At 50.3% G+C, this 20,067-nt stretch overlaps 2 protein-coding genes across 6 annotated transcripts; one reads left to right on the forward strand and one right to left on the reverse strand.

Annotated features, from left to right (window-relative positions):
• Window positions 1-1,848: 1,848 nt before the first annotated feature.
• ASH2L (ASH2 like, histone lysine methyltransferase complex subunit) lies at window positions 1,849-13,553 on the forward strand. Its single transcript, XM_068920478.1, has 16 exons — window positions 1,849-2,049; window positions 3,305-3,374; window positions 4,314-4,459; window positions 5,740-5,828; window positions 6,242-6,336; window positions 6,551-6,646; window positions 6,872-6,967; window positions 7,228-7,303; window positions 9,352-9,445; window positions 9,892-10,109; window positions 10,332-10,499; window positions 10,873-11,066; window positions 11,470-11,562; window positions 11,839-11,937; window positions 12,279-12,338; window positions 12,848-13,553. Exons 1-16 carry the CDS (start codon window positions 1,859-1,861, stop codon window positions 12,953-12,955), a joined length of 1,893 nt encoding a protein of 630 aa, XP_068776579.1. The 5' UTR covers window positions 1,849-1,858; the 3' UTR covers window positions 12,956-13,553.
• Window positions 12,985-20,009, reverse strand: STAR (steroidogenic acute regulatory protein). 5 transcript variants are annotated; one of them, XM_068920479.1, is made up of 10 exons: window positions 19,025-20,009; window positions 18,514-18,661; window positions 18,220-18,304; window positions 17,000-17,173; window positions 16,104-16,217; window positions 15,689-15,816; window positions 15,450-15,608; window positions 14,578-14,762; window positions 14,248-14,341; window positions 12,985-14,142 (listed from the first exon to the last, which is right to left on the reverse strand). In XM_068920479.1, the coding sequence occupies exons 4-10, from the start codon at window positions 17,061-17,063 to the stop codon at window positions 14,038-14,040; spliced, it is 849 nt and encodes a 282-aa protein (XP_068776580.1). In that variant the 5' UTR covers window positions 17,064-17,173; window positions 18,220-18,304; window positions 18,514-18,661; window positions 19,025-20,009; the 3' UTR covers window positions 12,985-14,037. The 5 variants fall into 5 exon arrangements, with proteins under 5 accessions (XP_068776580.1, XP_068776581.1, XP_068776583.1 ...); XM_068920480.1 differs by having other exon boundaries at window positions 17,000-17,177; XM_068920482.1 differs by lacking the exon at window positions 18,220-18,304.
• Between the last annotated feature and the right edge of the window lie 58 nt (window positions 20,010-20,067).

Raw genomic sequence — 20,067 nt, forward strand, 5'->3', positions numbered from 1 at the left:
CTCTCCCCTGGGCGGCTTCCCCGGCCCGGTGGCATGCGGAGCAAGGAGCTGGGGAGGTGACGCTGAGCACGGGGAGAGTTCAGGCACTGGGCAGCTTCCAGCAGCCGGATGTCACTGAGAGCTCTGCCATCCCGACACGTCCCCCTGCCCGCACGTCCCCGCAGGTCTGCCAGGCTCGAAGGGCTCACAGCCAGGGGCTTTCCTCTGCGGGAGCTAAAGGAGCTGTCACAGGACCTGCTCTTGCTGCCCACCACGCCGGTGGTCACCAGCAAGGGGCATTCGGTGTGCAATAAAATGACTTGTATTGCTCGGTGCCGAGGGAGGGGGATGCCAGCCTGGGCAGGCGGAGGGGGAGACGGTGCCCGCCGCCGTGGCGGGCCTTGCGCGAGGTGCAGTAGCCCAGCAGCTCCTGCGTGGACACTTGCAGGGGATGTGCTCGGCCCTGCCACGGGCTGCACCCGGGGCGGCAATGGGGTAAAGCACTTGTGTAAGGCTTTCAAGCGAGTCTTTAATCTTGCAGAGCTGAATTATCGGCAGTCAGAGAGGAGGTTGCCATCCCATGGGCTCGCTAATTGAGAGCCTCTCGGGAAAGCCTTGTCCTCGGAAAGTGATGGAAACGTGGTGGGTTTCCTAGCGGCTGGGAGGGAAGTTCTCATTCATTTAATGCTTTGATTTTGGTCTGTCCCGTGTGATACACAGCTGTCGAGCCAACTGTGAGATCAATCAGGCAGAAGGGTTGCAAGGAGCAATAGAAGTGTCTTCCTGTGACAGATCTTTTCTTTCTTAATGTATTGTATTTCCTTCTCTGCTGAGCTCAGGAATATTTAGGCGATTAGATTAGGCGAGTCCAACTTCAAGGATGCTCAAGGAGCAGTCTTGATAGTGGCGACCATGAAAATTTGGAGAGGTTCCTGAGTGACTTGGCCTCCCCCATCCCATTTTGGGGGCAGATACAGGCATTTCAGAATTGTACTTGGAAATCTGGTGGCTTTCAGCACTGAAGGGCACACGTGGCCGCTTGTGAGGATAGGACTTGGGTTGCTGAGTGCTTAAGTACTTGTGCCCTGGGTGTGATGGTGCGGGAGGAAGACGGTCCTCGTAGCGTGGTAGGACGCTCCGCTAGGAGCCTGTTGAGATGGCAGTAAGCAAAGAGCTGTCGCTCTTCCTCTGTTTGCTTTGTTCCCAATGAAAACCCAAGAACGTCGTCTCTGGGAGCGGATCGTGTTGGACTTCTCCGTCGTTGCCCGTCGTCTCCGGCGAGGGGCCCTGCTGCCGCCGGCGGCCCGGGGCCCCTCTGCTCTCCGGCCCGCGCCGCTGCCGGCCCCAAAGGAGGGCTTTGCCCCTGCTCCTGAGCCCGGGCCGGGCGGGGGGCGCCGGGGGCTCTGCGCCGCTGGGGCTGGAAGGGCCGGGTCCTGCGGCTCCCGCAGCGGGCCGTGGGCGCCGGGTGTGTTCCTGCCGGCCGGGGACGCGAACCTCGCCGGCCGCAGAGATCCCCCCGGCGGGAGCTGCCGCGGGGCCCGGGGACGCTCCGGCCCCCCCATCTGCTTTCACCTTTTTACGGTCCCACGGGCCACGATAACCTTCTTCGAGGGCCGGGACAACAGCGCGCTGCCCGGCGGAGCCTGGGTGACGTCACGACAGAGCGGGTGACGTCACCCCCCACCGCCGCCGCGGTGATGTCACGGCCCCCGCCCCCGCCCTGTCCGCCCCGGCGGCCGCCGGCAGGGGGCGCCGCCTGCGGTGGGCCCCACCGCCCGCGTCGCCCTTTGAAGCGGAAGTCTCGCGAGAGCGGCGCGCGCGGGCCGGGGCGGGGGGAGCTGGGGGGAGCCGTCTCGCGAGAGCGGCGCGGCAGGGGAAAATGGCGGCGGCGACAGCGGCGGCAGCGGCGGCCGCGGCCGGGCCGGCTGTTCCCGCGCCCGAAGAGGCGGAGGCTGCTCCGGAGCCGCCGCCGCTGCCGCCGCCGCCACCACCGCCGCCACCGCCGGCGGCAGCCGGGGACCCCCCGCCCCCTCCCCCGCCGGAGCAGGGCGCTGCCGACGCCGAGAGCGGGTACGCCACCTCCCCGCCCGTGGGCCCGGCCTGTGGGCGCCCCCCCCCTCCCCGCCCACACACCCACACGCACCCCCCGTTTCTCTGGAAACCGTGAGGGTCTCGGGGGGCCCCTCCCCTTCCCCCTCCCCCCTCCCCCGTTACCCTTGAAACCGTGAGGGTCTCGGGGGGGGTCCCTTGCTCCTCGCCCCCCTCCTCCCTCCCCCCCGTTACCCTGGAAACCGTGAGGGTGATGGGGGCCCCGACTCCCCCCATCCCTCATTACCCTGGAAACCATGAGGGTGATGGGGTAGCCCTGACCCCCACCATTACCCTGGAAACCGTGAGGGTGACGGGGGGGCCCTGACCCCTGCCATTACCCTGGAAATTGTGAGGGTGATGGTGGGCCCCAATTCCCCCCATTACCCTGGAAACCGTGAGGGTGATGGGGGCCCTGACTCCCCCCATCCCTCATTACCCTGGAAACCGTGAGGGTGATGGGGTAGCCCTGACCCCCACCATTACCCTGGAAACCGTGAGGGTGACGGGGGGGCCCTGACCCCTGCCATTACCCTGGAAATTGTGAGGGTGATGGTGGGCCCCAATTCCCCCCATTACCCTGGAAACCGTGAGGGTGATGGGGGCCCTGACTCCCCCCATCCCTCATTACCCTGGAAACCGTGAGGGTGATGGGGTAGCCCTGACCCCCACCATTACCCTGGAAACCGTGAGGGTGACGGGGGGGCCCTGACCCCTGCCATTACCCTGGAAATTGTGAGGGTGATGGTGGGCCCCAACTCCCCCCATTACCCTGGAAACCGTGAGGGTGATAGGGTAGCCCTGACCCCCACCATTACCCTGGAAACCGTGAGGGTGATGGGGGGGCCCTGACCCCTGCCATTACCCTGGAAACCGTGTGGGTGACGGTGGGTCCTTACCCCTGCCATTACCCTGGAAATTGTGAGGGTGGTGGTGGGCCCCAACTCCCCCCATTACCCTGGAACCATGAGGGTGACGGTGGGCCCCGACCCCCCCCCATCCCCTGTTAGTCTTTAAGCTGTGACAGTGACGGGAGGCCCTGACCCCCCTCCTTGCCCCAGGGCCCTCGGTCTCCCACCGCTGCCGGGGGCACCGGCCCCCGGGCTCCCCTGCCAGGCTGGGGGTGGTGGAGATGGTGTCCTCACTGCCCCTGCAGGCCAGGCAAGGCCCCCGCTGCAGTTGTCCCCCAGGTCTGCGGTGGGGGCCCCCCCTCAGGACTCCGGTTGCACCCTTGCAGGGGGGATGCTGCCCTGGTGGATGTCACTGCCGTGCTGGAGACCGAGTCTGCCAACGGGAAGGACGCCCTGGTAGGTGCCGCGGGCTGGTGGGACGCTCCGGCGTGGCCCCGTGCACGGGGCGAGTTCTGGGGCCCGGAGGCGCTGTGGGAGCGTGCTGAGCTGAACCCACAGCCGCTGAGCTAGCCGCCAGCCTTGTGGCCGGGCCCCAGCGACTTGCTTGCTGCTGCTCCCTGGTCTGTAGGTGGAGCATGTGCTTGTCTGCTAGAGCTAGAAATCCTGCACTTGAAAGCTGTCATTCCCTCTTTGTGGGTCATTGCCATCTGCAGATAAGGCTTATCCTTGAGATATTTGTTTACCAAGACTGCTAGCCCTCTCCTGTCTCCTTTTCTTTCCACTAGCACGCTCCTCCAAAGTGTATGGAGGATTCTTATTTGATAGTACCCTAGCATTTTTGCATGGATGTCAGGGGTGATGTGATGGCTCAAGATGTTCATGGATTGTACGTAGCATAGAAAAAGGGAAAATGTAGCATTTTTTCCAGAAAGTAAAATGTTTTTATTTAACAATCAGCTGTTTGTCAAAGTGTAATGTGTTCGGGGTCTTGGAAAACTGAGGATGCTTGTTGGTTCTAAGTCAAAGGTAAAATGAAGATATAGAAAAATAATATTTATTCACACTTCAGCTTTGTACTGGTATTGAAAATGAGTTTTTTCAGAAAATGGGATCTGAAAAACATGTTCCCATGATGCAAACCAGAAGGAGTTTCCATCTTGCTGACCTTAGTTTTAGCTGTGTGAAGAACCATTTGCTACAGTTAATGTCCCTGTTAGTTTGACTGTTTCTAACTAACTGAATCTCCAAGTAATTCAACCTTACTCACAACATGGCCATATGTTCATTCCCCCTAAATTTTGCTGACCTGATGGGGTTACTGCACAAAACTTCCTTCCTGTCCGATCCAGTCAATCTTTAAGTCAGTCCGAGTAAACTGATCTTCTCTGGTTGTAGGAAGGTGCTGGGGACAATTCTGAAGTCTTGGATGCTCAGGCAGGCTCAGTGGATGAAGAGAACGGACGACAGCTTGGAGAGATAGAGCTGCAGTGTGGAATTTGTACAAAGTGGTTCACGGCAGACACGTTTGGCATTGACACCACGTATGTAAGCTCTGCCTAATGCTATCCATGAAACTTTAATGTCTTTGGATGTTTGTGGCCCCTATTCCTTTAAAAACAAACCATCTCTAATGTACTTGTTTAAATTTGACTGTCAGATGGCAGTTCCAGCTTGTACTATCCTTGTGTACCTCTTCTAAGAAACTGTAGTTAGATGTTGCTCAAGGTTAATTAAGAAAAACTGGTGCAGTTGCTTAAACTTGAGGAAAATGAAAGTTACAGCATCAGTAACATCCTTGGCCAGTTAGAACATAACGTCATGCACACTCCTTAAACTTCATAGTTCTGTACAACCTTTTAGTTAATTGGAAGGTATTGAGTGTGCTATTATGTAAGATTTGATTCTTAGTCATGCAAGCAGTCAAGGGAAGCAATGTTTTCAATAAAATACTTCATTTATGAGTTTCTTGAAATCAATGAGTTTTGAAGGGTTGCTGCCAGGTGTATTAGATCCTAACTATAAGGATTAGTTCATATGAGCAAAAATGGAAGCATTTAGAAAGACAAGGTCCTTGTCCTTGGGAATTTGCAATGTGGAAACCAGTATATTATGTAAATAATAATAAATTTTTACCAAACATAGTGGAAGTGTTTACATTTTCTTGTAAGTTTCTAAGTTTCAATAAAAAAGTCTTTATACAGACCTCAGAAGACTGTCCAGAAGCCAGCCTTGGACTGCTGCCTTAGTTCATTGTTTGTTTTGTTGTTGTTGTTTTACTTTTTTATAATTTTGTTTTACTTTTTTATTTTTAGTTCTTTTTTTCTTTTATTGCCTGTTCTTTGAAAAGCAGAAGTGACTTAAGCAGATGTTTTCAATTGGCACGAATGAAAAATAAAATCTTCCTGTAAGTGGAAAGTAAATTCAGCTTTCCTTCTAGAACCTATGTGGAACTGACTTTAGACGTACTGAGAATTTTAACTTATTTGATTGTATTTTGTCTTTTAAAAAGTAGTCTAAGACTTCCCCTGTAATTTTAAGCGACTGACTGCAGTGGAGCTCCTTGTTTGGAGCTGATTGCTCTCAGGTTATTTTATTGAATGAATTTCAGGACTTGACTAAAACAAAAAGATGATGCTTAGCTAGCTTAGATTTTTCCCAAGAGCTTTCTGGCTTTTGTTGATGCCAGCGATGAACATAATGTTAAGGAAATGTTGTGGAACTTTTTTAAGCAGGGGAAGGAAGAGAGAATAATCAATTTCTTATTCTGATGCAATAGGAAAGCTGTACATTAGAACTTACAACTCAGTATGCTGTTTTCCAGATCATGTCTGCCTTTCATGACCAACTACAGTTTCCATTGCAATGTTTGCCATCACAGTGGGAACACGTATTTCTTAAGAAAACAAGCAAGTAAGTGTAAAAGCACACTCATTGAAACTTGGTGCAAAATAGTCCTAGAGGTTTCATTTCCTTTTTGTCTAAAGTCTGTGGGAGGGTCTGCTGAAGCTTTGCAAAAATGACAGAAGAAATGAGCAACAAATGTGCAGCTTTTTCTAAAAATGTATTGCCATTTTGCTACTAACTTCTTAAGAAGGCAGAAATATTCTTTTTAGTCCGGGCTTCTGATTTTAGAACAGAACTTGTATTAGTTTTAGCATCCATGCTATCTTGGATAATGGTATGTTTTTGGTATTCGGTGTATGTTCAGTGTGTACACACACGCTGTACAGTGTGTGTTCAGTGTGTGTGTCTGTGTGTGTGTGTGTGTGTGATCTTCCCCATGAAGAATGTAACCCGAGCTTTGGTATATTTTTGTTTTTAAGATCTCAAGGAAATGTGCCTTAGTGCTCTGGCCAACTTAACATGGCAGTCAAGGACACAAGATGAGCACCCAAAAACTATGTTCTCAAAAGATAAGGTATGGCTGTTTTGAAAATGGTCACGGATTAAAGTAAGTTCTGGTTTCACTAAAGAGCAAGATCATACAAATATTGGCAGTGTGACTTTTTAGTCACTAGCGCTTACAGATACATTAAAATGATGCAACAACTCAGTGTGAAAGGCCTAACGACTCAAGTTGCTTTGTATCTGATCGAACAGACTTTTTTTTTTTTTTTTTTTTTTAAAAACAGGATATTATCCCATTCATTGATAAATATTGGGAATGTATGACAACAAGACAGAGACCTGGAAAAATGACTTGGCCTAATAATATTGTCAAAACTATGGTAAGTAATTGGAGTTAAATTCAAGGAAGATTTTGCATGAACGATAGAGTTGTCTGACATTCTTATTTGCTGTTGTTTAGACTTAAAGCTAAATGGTGAAGATCTTATTGCCTCCTCCTGCAGCTACCTCCATAGTTGAAATACATAGTACATACTGTGTTTTAGCCACTTGTAAACGAACTTGATGTGACCTTCTCCTGTGTAACTTGAACTCCTCTGTTTCAGTGTAAAGAGAGAGATGTATTCTTGGTGAAGGAACATCCAGACCCAGGGAGTAAAGATCCAGAAGAAGATTACCCAAAGTTTGGACTTCTAGACCAAGTATGTAATTAGAAACGCAAGGAAAGCGTACTGTGAGGATTTGGCAGGGAGGGTTCTTTTTGCGTTGTATTTTGGTGACTTTTGCTCTAGCGAATAAGCAAAAATTAACCAAGACTCAGAGCAAGGTTGTGATCTTGTGTTAAGCAATGTCTTGGAGCACTCCAGCACTTGGAAATCCTGAAAAGAGGAGGTGTTGTGTTTAGGCTTTGAGTGGTAAGTTTGGCTGAGTTTGTACATTTATTTGTTTGTTTATTTTTCAGGATCTTGCCAATATTGGTCCAGCATATGATAACCAGAAACAGAACAACGCTGTATCCACAAGTGGAAGCTTAAATGGCAAGTTCTTTAGTTAGTCTTTTTTTGAATATTTGGAACTAACCTGCATTTTCCCAGTCTTACACCTGGGCATCTATGTAGTTTCATCAGTTGAGGTCCTACAGTTAATAACCTCAGCTCACATAACAGATAGATTGACTTTACCTTATTGTAGATGTTCAGCTTTATTCTTCTGGGTGGCCAGCTTCATCATCAGATGCATGTAAGAAAGCTGAGCTCCTCCCTTTTCTTCCACAATGATTTTAATTTATGTACTTGCATTACTCAAATTTCCTCTTTTCCTCTCTCTGAGTTTTGAAAGTGATAAGGGAAAGTATATCTATTATACTTCCATAAAACCTCTGTTGGCATTTTGCTGTTATTCCTCTTTGTGAAATGACAGTTGTGATAAGAAGTTTGCCTAGCTCATTAAAATTATTTTACCAAGCTAGTAATGCTAACTATCGAACAGAATTCTTTGTGCACGAGGCTACCCCTTTTCTTATAAAGTACATATTGAATTAGTACCTAATAAGAGCTGTTTTGGTCTTTTTAAAATAAGATATAGATGTCTAAGGCTACACTGTCCATTTCATGTACTGATTGTTTTTCTTTAATTACTAAAAGTTTGGCAAATACATGGTGCCACTTCTGTTCCTACAGGTGGAGCCTCTTTGGGAGGTGAATATTTGCCTTTCAGCTTCTAAAACTTAAGTATTGTTGTGGTTTGGAAAGCTTTTTTGCTCAATTGTCTTAGAAGCTAAACTCAATTAAAAATCAAAAGTGTGTCCTGCTGTGATTGCAATACTTTAATACAAAACAGCAATTTCACTTTTTAAAGTTTAGCAATTAGAAGCTTTTGATTTATCATATTCTGCCTCACTTGACTGGCTTAAAGTTTTGTTCTCAGTTAAGTTTGTTTTTACTTTGTGGGATATGACCTGATATTATTGTAGTCTCAAAGCGGTTTTAAATTTTAATGCCTAAATAAGTGGTCTGATTCTATAAACTCCTATGATGTTCTGATTGATTAGATACATGAGTGGTGGCAAGCAGGAGAATCCAAATGTTTGTCTGTACTCAAACTAGCGAGTGCAGTTTAGATCGTCATGTTTGTGCAGAATATGGTATTCCTTCAGAGGTCTGAATCCCTTACACTGCCAGAGGAATGCTGATAATTTAAAGGTGTGCTATATTCTTAGTTACAACACAGTTCGCAGTTCATAAAGGTGTTTATCTACAGTACATTGCTCTATTGTATTCCTTGTAAATCATTAGTAGGCTTTTTGAAATTGTTTATGCATTCTATCATTATGCTATTTAATATGTTAAAAAATTAATACTGATACGAGTTTGATATAATTTGATAAGCAGTTTGTCCTATACTGTAGTTTATGAGTAAAAATTGGGCACTGGAATATGAAATGACTTGCTCTTTGTACTTTAAATCACAGTGGTAATTTGGTAATACTGAAGAGAAACACCTCTGTTGCTTTTCATTTTTACCCATCTCAGGAGTATTTTATTTTATAGATTGAATTTTAACGTTAAGTGCTTATTGCTAACGCAGGTATTGGTGTCAAAGCGCTTCTCCAGCATAGTGTGTGTCACTGGGATGACAACTTTGCTTAATATCAGAAAACGTATACTGTAGGTTGGGTTTTCTGCTACTTTTGCAAAAATAAATTTGAACTGTGAGACTGGAATCTCCATGAAAGCAAACGATAATGCTTTCAAACCAGATCCCAATGCTACTATTTGTATATCTTCTGAGGAAAGAGAGAGAGAGGAGTCATAATTCGCATTCTAAAAGCTTGAGTTGAGCTAATTTCGTTGATAAATCTCACTGAACTTCTAAATTATAACACTTCAAAAGTTGCCTAGAAGCTGCAAATAAGTTCTAGGTTTTCCTATGCTTTCTATAAAGTGTTTGAAACACAAATATGTACACGAGCTAATGAACTGATTTAAATTTGGCTTCTTCTGCTCCTTTCTCTTTGTGGAGATTCCATGTTCACAGACGCTCTCTGATCATCAGTTGCTTAATAAGCAGTGATCTCTATTTTAAGGCGGAATTGCTGCAGGAGGCAGTGGGAAAGGAAGGGGAGCGAAACGCAAGCAGCAAGATGGTGGGACCACGGGAACAGCCAAGAAAACAAGAAGGTAACAGGAAAGAGCTGAAAAGACTGACATAGTGACACAGTAACGAGTATGAGCACCTCATACAATACAGTGTCTGATGTATTGGATGAGATGTATACAAATCTGTTGTATGCTAGTCAGAGGGGACAGCTGCAGTTCTAATGCCCTAAGACTCTTCCCATCTGTCTTTGCCCTTGGTAGATTTATGGGGAATCGTAACAGACAAGGATTATGGTATTTATTTAAAATAATTTCTAGCGTGTGACCTATAAGCAAGTATGTGCTCATTTCACACTGACTCTTGAAAGCAAAGTGGTATGCAGGCCACGAGCGCTGTGGGTACATCTCTGTAGCAGGTTGTACTAGGTTGACTTTGGTGCAGAACTTACAAGAAGTCCCTGGGGAACAAAGTTTCACTGTACCATAGCTGCCATGAGATGCCAACCTGTTGTTTTTGTGTTTCACAGTGACCCGTTGTTTTCCGCTCAGCGCTTACCTCCTCATGGTTATCCTTTGGAACACCCCTTTAATAAAGATGGATATCGTTACATCTTGGCTGAGCCCGACCCCCATGCACCAGATCCAGAAAAATTGGAGCTAGACTGTTGGGCAGGAAAGCCTATTCCTGGAGACCTCTACAGAGCCTGCCTATATGAACGGGTCCTCCTAGCACTGCATGACCGAGGTACAAAGCTTGCTAATCGTATGCAAGTTGGATAGACAGCCCTTCTTATGAGGGGGTCATCTACTGCAACCTCGCTTTACCAGTTATTGAAGTTTCAAACAGCATTACTTTAAGAGGTGCAAACGTTAAATCCACTTCTGTGTGTTCAAATGCCTTTTTACATGACTGCACGGTAAAAATCACAAACACACTGCTAATATCCTCTTCTCTCCTCTCCTACAGCTCCTCAGTTAAAGATTTCTGATGACAGACTGACTGTTATAGGTGAGAAGGGCTATTCAATGGTACGAGCCTCCCATGGAGTGCGGAAAGGAGCATGGTACTTTGAAATATCCATGGATGAGATGCCTCCAGACACAGCTGCCAGATTAGGCTGGTCACAGCCACTAGGTAAATATATTTCTTTCCCAAATATCCATTAGGAGGCATTGGATTCCTGACTGGTTCCTACTGTCCCTCCCCCACCCCTTTCTTTTCTCCTGTAATGTATGGCTTGCTCATTTTTTCACTCCTTTACAGCACCTGCAGGAAGTTTACCTTGGGGAAAACTTAAGATCTGCAGTACTGGTGGATCCTTTATGCTGTTGCATGCTTGGCCTTGCTTAGCGCTTTAATCAAGGTCTTTGTGCTAATGGCAGTAGTATTTCTAAACTATATTTTGTTCCAAAACTTGAACTGGGCCCTACAGAAATGTTTAATGTTTAGAGATGCTCCTGTTTGTTATACTGTGGCACATTCATGAAGAAACATTGGTTTTTCACAGGGAACCTCCAGGCGCCTCTGGGATATGACAAGTTCAGTTACTCCTGGCGCAGCAAAAAGGGAACAAAGTTTCATCAGTCAATAGGGAAACACTATTCAGCTGGCTACGGACAGGGTGATATACTGGGATTTTACATCAGTCTTCCTGAAGACACTGAGACTGCTAAATCATTGCCTGATACTTACAAAGATAAGGTGAGATGTGCAGTTCAATAACTGGTTAAGTGTTAGCTGTCTTGTCTAGTGGAAAATAAGATTGCCCTAGCCTTATTCTTGCCTGCTGAGTGCAGCATACCACTGGATACTATTGCGGTATGCAGTGGAGAGGTACCGAGCATTGCTCTCAAGAAAACAAAATATCCCCCACTCAGCGATTCTGTAGGGGAAGAGTGCAGGGACTACTGAGTGAGATTATCCAGCTCTTGTTTCATCTTCTAGTTCCCATTGGAGATGTGCAACTCGCTCCTCACGAGCACTGACGCAGCAGGCATGCCTTTCCCCGAGCAGGGTGCCCATGTTTGCCATTCTTTCTTATGTCACTAAAGGTAACAGTTTTTTTTCAGACTATTTCTGAAGTGGTCGTTTCCTAACGTTTCAGGCTTTGATCAAATTCAAAAGCTACTTGTACTTTGAGGAAAAAGATTTTGTGGACAAAGCAGAGAAGAGCCTAAAGCAAGCACCTGGAAGCCAAGTAAGTTAAGCGATGGGAGGCAGCAGAGGAGGATGACCAAAAAAAAATTGAAATGGTCTTACAAAAATTGTAGTAAATCTGTGCAAGCAAAGGGTGCGGTTCCGTTAGTAGTTCTTGTTGTCATTGAAATACTTTAAAAATGTCTGGCATGTTTGGGGGGGAGGGGCTGTGATTATCTTCTGGGCATGTTTATAAGCGCCATATTAAAGCTAACGGTGACCTCACCTGTTAATTACAACTGATCATTAGTGGCAAAAATTTTATTTTACTTTTCAGATAGTCTTCTTCAAAAATGGTACCAGTCAAGGTGTTGCCTTTAAAGACATTTTTGAAGGAGTTTATTTTCCTGCTATTTCTTTATACAAAGGCTGCACGGTATGTAACATACTAAAACTACACTTGGACTTAGGAATTACCTTTGCAAGGAGTGCATAGGCTATGGGTGCTCTGGGATTGCCTCAAGCAAACCTGGTTAAGTGCATAAAGAGGCAAGTCGAGTCTTTTAGCAAAATGAGTCTAAACAATATGATTGGTCACCTGTGTGAACTTTATTAAACCACTGAAGGAATGCTGGCCTTACATGGAAAGGCTGTTTATTCATATGTTCTTGCACTAGGTGCAGTTAGGCTCAGGGATGTGAGGGGATGGGGGAAAAACAGAAGAATAATTAATTTTTCCCTGCGTGCTCTAGCTAATGCCAAGTATGTCTTTCATAGGTTTCTATAAACTTTGGACCATATTTCAAGTATCCTCCCAGAGACATCACTTACCGTCCGGTAAGTAAGAACACGAGTTTGCTTTCTCCCCTCCTTGCGATAGCCTCATGGCTTTTAAATGCAAGGTGGTTGAGATCTGATTTATACAAAACCTGTTTTTGCCCCTTTTTTTTTTGAGCTGGACAGTGTAGCCATTTTATATAAAAGGAAGGAATGTATTTAAAAGCATGAGAATGTGAAGGACAGCTTTTAAACAATAAGTACCAAGTAGCCTTGTGTCAGCATAGAAATTAGACCTAACTATTACTGTTGTTCAGACCCATGAAAACTTTGAACTGGCACAGCAGGGCTGAGTGCTTGTTTAAGGAAACACGCCCCCTCCCCCCCCCCCCCCCCATCTTTTTAGAAGGGAAGGACTCGTTGGAAGTTGTATCACTGCACAGCAGCTGGGCTAGCGTTACCTGTGTAGCAAACAACATTGAAATTTCAGATAGCCTGTTTAACAATTTTTTTCCCCCAATGCTGAATTTCTCATGACTCCAGCTAACTTTTGTTTTCTCCCATTGCAGATGAGTGACATGGGATGGGGTGCTGTTGTAGAACACACACTGGCAGATGTACTGTATCACGTAGAGACAGAAGTTGATGGAAGACGCAGCCCACCCTGGGAGCCTTAAAGAGAAGTAGCAAAATGACACAGTGGACATCAAATCAAGTGGTTTTTATTTTAGAGGAATGTGCATCACTTGGAACAATCTGTTGAAGAACAACGTGATGAAGCTAAAGCAGCTCTTCTTGATAGCAGGTGTTTAGTGCACTCAGAGGTGTTATGTATATGTATTACCTGCTGAAGATTCATGCTCTACCACTGTGCTGGAGTCAAGTGAATGCAGTTCTAGTATGTATTGTGCTATTTGTGGGCATCTCTTGGAGTCTTCAGCTAGCTGTAACTAAGTTACTGAAGAAGCAACTGTTCGTGTTGAGATAACTTCTCATTTGGTGTACCCAGGTTGTGAAAGTCATTTGTTCAGTGAGAGCAGGCTGCAGCTGGACCCACCTGCTTTATAGTACACTTGCAGAAGCAACACTGACACTTCTGCTCAACTGTGCTTGGCTAATTGTAAACAGCTTCCATCCAGAAGGATTGTGTTGTAGCAAGACTACTGCATGTAAGACTGAGGTTTGGGCAGAAGCCTAGAACTGTTTTTGTTTGTTTTTTTTTTAAACACACAAAACTGGAAACCAGTTTTAAATAAAGCTTTTCTTTAAACCTGATACAGTTTTGTGATTTGTTTACAGGTCTACAAACTACACTTTAGCTAAAGGGAATTTTAAAGCCTCAGAGTTATTGTTTAAAAGTGGCTACTGCTTTTCTAACCACTACATACAAGCAATGGGCAGGAGACCCTGTAAAACTTGATCACCATTGAAGAGCTTGAATAAATATTAAATACAATTAAGCAAATCTGTACAAGAAATAATTTAGAGCTGCTCTACTGGTGGGGATGGGAGTAAAATTTAGGTAAGTCCTGCGTTTGTGCACTGAGCATGTGCTGGCTCCTGCTACTACATCAGGCTCCTGAGGCCTCCCCCTCAATGATGGTTAAGAAATGTCTTTTAGTAATGTAATTGCTAAGGCCTGCTTTCACAGGCTGGAATAATAGTCATGTCTGACAACCTAATTACAGAAGCCCTATTTTACCACTGAACAAAGCATTAAACATTTAGTCTGGAATATGCCGCTCAGAGGTTGGTGCAGTCAGCAGTTTATGACAGTCTGGGCCAGGCGCTCACGAAGATGATTGGCAAAGTCTACCTGGGTCTGGGAGAGTACCTGGTTGATTATTGTCTTTGGCAGCCATCCCTAGAGGAACAAAAGAGAGAGGCAAATTTCCATCTGATTAACCTGAAAATTAATTCTGGAAAGAAACAAGGGCAATAGTTAGTCATAGTTCACCGCTGAACTTACCTTTAGGTCAATACTGAGTAGCCACGTCAATTTGGTTTGTGAAGGATTTCCAGGAAGTGGACGCAGGATCATGCAAGTGGGACCATTCTCAGCTCTACAAAGGGACAGAAGTGTGTGTGTGTGTTGAGAACAACAATGTCTGACTTTGTGCCTGAAGGCCCAAGTTTCAATAGCAGAATTAGTGCTCCCCTAGCAATTTGCATCACTCTAAGTTACTTTATACTCCAAACTATCAAATTTACAGACTCGCTTTTAGGAAATCAAACATCCCTATACACAAACTCTTGCCTCCTGAGAGAAAGCCAAAGTAAGTGCAAAAAGAGGTCTTACCTTATAAATCCTTTTTGTTCTGGCATCGCTCCATATGTTGTTGACATCCCAGCCAGGACACAGGTAGAACCACGTCTCTTAGAACATCGCACGCTGACAAAGTCCCGTGGTCCAACAATGTTACCTGGCGTAGCAGCTGCTTTCTCATGGGTGATCACTGTGTCTTTTCCAATCTTCTGGAGAATCTGGAAAGTTACATCAACTTTGAGCTATTTATCACAATGAATGGCTACAGTTATCCAAACGTAACGGCTTCCATTTTACTGTGATTGCTGCATGTCCTAGCATACGTTCCAATACATGCGCTTACTGTATGTAATAACTAACTCACACTACAATTTTTCTTAACATAAGCAATGTCTGTTTCACCCTAGAATACAGTATCTCTAATACCTGAAGAAAAAATGTATTTCTCTTAACGCTTCCCTTGCTTCAAGAACAAGCTGTGCAATAATAGCAAGATGCTCTCCCCTGCATGCCGGGAGACTGCTATTTCTTTTCCAATAATAGTACAAACTTAACAACAGAGCTGGACTGTTACTTTGCAGTGAAACACACGTGCGTTTCTCTATAGAGAAAGTAACACACAATCCTCCAGCTGCTAAAGACATTCACTTCTGCTGACAGAGCAACGTGATTACTGCAAAACGAGCTTTATATCAGCATAAAAAATGGCCAAGATAGATAAAAGTCTGGCTTATTCATTTCTAAAGGAATGGAATGGATGGAGAAATCTCTGTACCCTGTTGTGACCGCCAAAGTCGTTCTTTGGCCCATGTTAAAGCTACGTTGAGCAACGTATGCATTTGAATCTATGGCTGAGTCAGGTCAAAAAGGAGTTCAGCGAGTATGTGCAGGCATGCATCTCCCACCTTGATTTCTTTGATGTTGGGGTTCCAGTCTCCCATCTGCTCCATCTTGTCCACCAGCTCGCTGTACACTGTGTCCAGGGGCTGGTCCACTACCACCTCGAGGCGAAACACCTTCCCCACGTCTGGGAGCACCTTGCTCAGCACTTTGTCTCCATTATCCTACAGGAGGGGAAGGCAGAATTAGTACCACAGTTGTTTACAGGAGGACATCTTCTGCCTGCTGCAAGCAGAGAACCTACCACCACCGTCTCTGTCTTCCAGCCATCCTGGTCGCCAAGGATGCTGAGTGATTTCTGAAGGGCTTCTTCTCCTTGCTTGATATAAGACATTTCCATCTCGCTGAAGGGCTTCTCCTCCAGCCTGGAGCCTGAAAGGGTTTGGACAAAAGGGAGAGTGAGTTTAGGAACAATGCATAACTGACTGACTCATCATAATAGCAGATAAGCCTTATCTAAATCAAATAACCTTTGCAGTGCGCAGGGGTCTCTGGAAGTAAGCTCAATTCGCATTGCTTGCCTGCATTTGCCTTTTGTTTAGCAAAAGCATGGGCTACGCATCAGCAGGTTTTTGTCTAACCACAGTCTCCCGAGCACCGATCCGTAACTGTCAGCACCCGACAGAAAGGGGCAGGATCCCTGTCTGTTTGTTACTTACTGAGCAAGGAGCTCCTTCTGCGAACTTGGTTAATCCACGTATTGGGACCCGTGCTGCGGCAGGCTAGCTTACTCAGCTCCTGGCTGATGGCAACAGCAGCTTGTCTCCTCAGACCTGAGAGGAGAGAGCACGTCATTGAACAGAACTAAACATTGCACTGCAGAGGATTTGTCATAGTTTGCATTTTTTTCCTTAATACACAAAAATAAAAACTCCTTGCTTGCCACCTTTCGCCTGCTAATATAGCTGAAGCCCCTACAACACACATACACAAAGTTTATTGCCATTGAATTACTATAGAACAGAAGCTGCTCTGTAAAACTCGCGTTTTACTCCAAGTCCAGGCTACGCAGCACATGGGGAGCAGAAGGCAGTCTTATAAACGCCAAGGGGCATCATCCTTCTCCGTCTCTGCACGAGGCACGAGAAGGTGCTCAGGAAAGGCCATAGGAAATGGAATACAATAATATAAAATCCTAACAGCCAGAGAAGATATTATTCCAAGGCTGTTCCTCCCAGGGCTCCAAACAGGAAGTGTAGCTCAGCCTTACAGAGCGAGGTGCCTTTGTAGCACCCTCCAAGATGCTGCCCTGTCCCACTCTCGAAGGACAGAGACATGCTCTGCGCTCAGAAACGGCATAAAACCTTCCCCTTTGACCCCAGGAACGCGTCTGGCAGCGAAAAGGAGTCACAGAGACTTCAACAGACGAAACCCAGGGACGAACGCGGCATCGGTCCTGGAAAGCGTCCCAAGAGACCGCAGCCCCGTCAGGCTCGCGTCGGACGTCCCGCCGCGGGGAGCGACGCAGAGCCCGCGGGCAGAGCCGAGCGGCGCTTTTCTGCCCGGGCTCGATCGAGCCTCGCAGGCCGGCCGCAGCGAGCCCCCGCGCCCTCACCCGTCATGTTGCGCAGGTGCCGGTAGGAGATGGCAGCGCACAGCTTGAACGTGGCGGGCAGCATGGTCCTCCTCTCGCAGCAGCTCCGGTCTGCGGCCCGGGTGTCTCTGCGCCAAGCGCTCCTCTGCCGCAGCCCTCCAGGCGCTCGGCCTTAAATACGCCCGCTGAAGGATGCTGGCTTGTCAGCACAGAGATAAGAGCCATCACTTACGGCAGGCCTGCTGGGGGCCAAGGCCAGGCCCGTCTCCCCACGCAGCTGTCAGGGGCCGCAGGTCACCGGCGGCGAGTCCGGCCAGCAGCTGCCCCGCTGGCGCGCTCGTGCCCCCCGCGGCCGCCTTCGGCAGGCCAGCGCGCGGGGACGGAGGCAATTAGCTCCCGAAGCCAAACGAGGAGCCAGGGGCTCCCTGCTCAGCTCGTCCGCCGGTTTGCAGCGCCCGCGCTGAGCGCGAACCCCCCGCCTGCTCCGGGGCCGCCCCCGCGCAGCGATGAAACGCGCGCCCACGGGTGCCGGCGGGCAGTGAGACGCCGGTGCTGCCCGCCGCACGCACCTGGGAAGAGCCGGCGCCAGGCTGGGCCCAGCCTCACCCAACAGCCGGATGCAAGAAACGGGGCGGCCGGCCCCCGAGCGCGAGGGCCAGGGACCAGGGAGCCGAGCCCTCGCCGCAGCGGCGCGGCGGGAGGGCCGCGGGGGCCAGGGCAGCGTCGCGGATGCGGCGAGGGCGCCGGGCGGCCGAGCCCTCGCCTGCGCCCGGCGGAGGGTCCCGCCTCGGGGCAGCGCAGCAAACCCGGAGGGCCCCCGCGCCGCGCCGCCGAACGCAGCCACGGGGAAGCCCTCGTTTCGCCCGCAGAGGTCGGATTATCTCCCAGCAGGCTGGGAGCGGCGGGCAACGACAGAGCGGCGATAACGCTCAAGGATGAAACGACATCTCCGGGATGAGTTACGGCCCGGGAGACAAACGCTCCCGAGAACCCGTGAATCACCAGCTGCTTCCTTTGACGTCAACCCTCGTGCCCTCCCGCGGGGAGCCTGACCTTCCTCCCCGCTGTTGCAACAACTCGGCCAAGGGGGAGGTCAGCCGCTCGCGGCGCGGCGCAGGCAAAGGCCGCCCGCGCTCCCCCGGCCCGGCCCGGCCCCTCGCAGCCGGCCGCCGCGGGAGAGATCCTCCGCCGGCAGGTGCTGCGCGGCCGCCCCACCGCGCCGGCGGCGCCTGCAGCCTTACCCGCGACCCTGGGGCCGTCCTGCAGCGCCGGGCCCCTCTCCGCCGCTCCGGCTCCTCTCCGCCGGCGGCGCCGCGCGCCCGGAGCCTGCGGACGCAGGGCGGCATCAGCAAACGGCCTTTCCCAGCAATAAGAGACTCCTTGCGTTTAGCGGGCAATAAACGCCAGTGGATGGATGGAGGCGCCGGCAGCCCAGCAGACAGCCAGCAGGGGCGATGCCTCCGGGATGCACGTTTTTAGGCACAATCCCCCACCCCGGACTCCCCGCCGCGCGCCAGGCCTGCGTTGCCACTCACCGACCGGTGCCGGCGGCCCCGAGCGCAGGAGGTGCGGGCGCTTCCCGGGACGCCGTCTGTCCGTCCGTCCGTCCGTCCGCCGAGACCAGGCCCGGTCGCAGAGCTCGTCCCGCGAAGCCGGGACGTGCCCGGCACGGAGACCTCCGGGCTGTAAAACAGCAGGGCCGGTTGCTATCCGGCACGGAGCAGGCGCTGCCGAACGCAAGGCCTCTGCGCAAGGACGAAAAACCAAAACAGCGCGCGGGCAGATCCGCCCCCCGGCTCCGGCTGCAGCGGTTGCGGGGCCAGGAGGCGGCCAGCGGCCCCCGGCGAGGCGAGGCGAAACCCCCCGCTCCCGGCGGCCGCGGCAGGTTGAGGGGGGAGAGGACGGCGGGCCAGGCGCGAGCCCCGTGCCCTGCTCCGCCGCAGCCGCCGCCGCTGCAAAGGCTCAGCCCGTCCTAACGCCCGGGCCGAAAGGGCGCCCGCGAGCCGCCGGGAGGCCCGGCAGATGGGCGCCGCGCAGGATGCTCACCGCCTCGCCGGGGCGTCCCGCGCCGGTCGCCGCGGTTGCCTGCTCCGTCCGTCTGTCGCCGCTGCTCTCCGCTCGCTCCACAAAACTCCCCTCCCGGGAAGGGGCAGAGGCGGCTCCGCGCAGAGAGCCGGGATCCCGGCCGGGCTCGCGGGGACCGCCGGAGCCGCCCGCATCCCGCGCAGCCCCGCGCCCGCCGCCAAAGCCCCCCGCAGCCGCGGGGCCGGCTCGCGGGGTGACGCCCCCTCCGCGGCGGGGGCGGCCCTGCTCCCCCCAAAACGCCCCAACGCGTCGCCGTGCAGTCACCACAGGGCTTGGTTTGCAGCTTTTAGCTTAAAAACGTACATCCGGGCACCCAACGTACAAATATTTACAACTGTTTACAAATGTACAAAACCGAATTGAATGTAAACCACGTGCAGGGGAGCCAGGAGATTTACAGTATTAAAAAAAAAAAATCAGTGAAACCTGAAACACCCCGAAACATGTTAACACAGAGGAGAATACAAAAATAAAAGACGTCTTTGCAAGGGAAGCTCGGGTCTGCTGGGGGTCCCCGGCCCCCGCGGGCCTCGGCGTCGCGGGGCCACGGCAGCACCACCGCCTGCACCGCCCCTCGCACGCCCGGTCCACGGGCACCAGCTGCCCCTCGCACACCCATGGGTGCTCTGCCCCTCGCACACCCACGGGTGCGCTACCCCTTGCACACCCACGTGCGCGCTACCCCTTGCACACCCACGTGCATCAGCTGCCCTTTGCACACCCACGCACATGCACCAGCTGCCCCTCGCACGCCCACGTGCACCAGCTGCCCCACGCACGCCCACGGGCGCGCTGCCACCCCTCGCACACCCATAAATGCTGCACTTCACCCCGACCCCACATGCACCGCCTGCCCCTCGCACGCCTGTGCGCGCTCTCTGCCCCTCGCACGCCCAGCCCCATGCACACCGGCTGCCCCTCGCACGCCCAGCCCCACGCGTGCTCTGCCCCACGCGCACCGACAGCCCCACGCGCACCGACGGCCCCTCGCACGCCGCCTGCCC

This window comes from Struthio camelus, chromosome 27 (genome assembly GCF_040807025.1).
Source record: "Struthio camelus isolate bStrCam1 chromosome 27, bStrCam1.hap1, whole genome shotgun sequence".
In the NCBI taxonomy this organism is placed as follows: domain Eukaryota; kingdom Metazoa; phylum Chordata; class Aves; order Struthioniformes; family Struthionidae; genus Struthio; species Struthio camelus.

What these genes read in the sequence shown, in the direction of transcription:
- ASH2L (XM_068920478.1), top strand. Translation starts at nt 1,859, where the DNA reads ATGGCGGCGGCGACAGCGGCGGCAGCGGCGGCCGCGGCCGGGCCGGCT. An exon ending in GCTGCCGACGCCGAGAGCGG is followed by an intron (nt 2,050 to 3,304) that starts GTACGCCACCTC and finishes GCACCCTTGCAG; the next exon opens with GGGGGATGCTGCCCTGGTGG. An exon ending in ACAGCCAAGAAAACAAGAAG is followed by an intron (nt 9,446 to 9,891) that starts GTAACAGGAAAG and finishes TGTGTTTCACAG; the next exon opens with TGACCCGTTGTTTTCCGCTC.
- STAR (XM_068920482.1), bottom strand. Translation starts at nt 17,063, where the DNA reads ATGCTGCCCGCCACGTTCAAGCTGTGCGCTGCCATCTCCTACCGGCAC. An exon ending in CAGAAGGAGCTCCTTGCTCA is followed by an intron (nt 15,817 to 16,103) that starts GTAAGTAACAAA and finishes AAACCCTTTCAG; the next exon opens with GCTCCAGGCTGGAGGAGAAG. An exon ending in GAACAAAAAGGATTTATAAG is followed by an intron (nt 14,342 to 14,577) that starts GTAAGACCTCTT and finishes GTCCCTTTGTAG; the next exon opens with AGCTGAGAATGGTCCCACTT.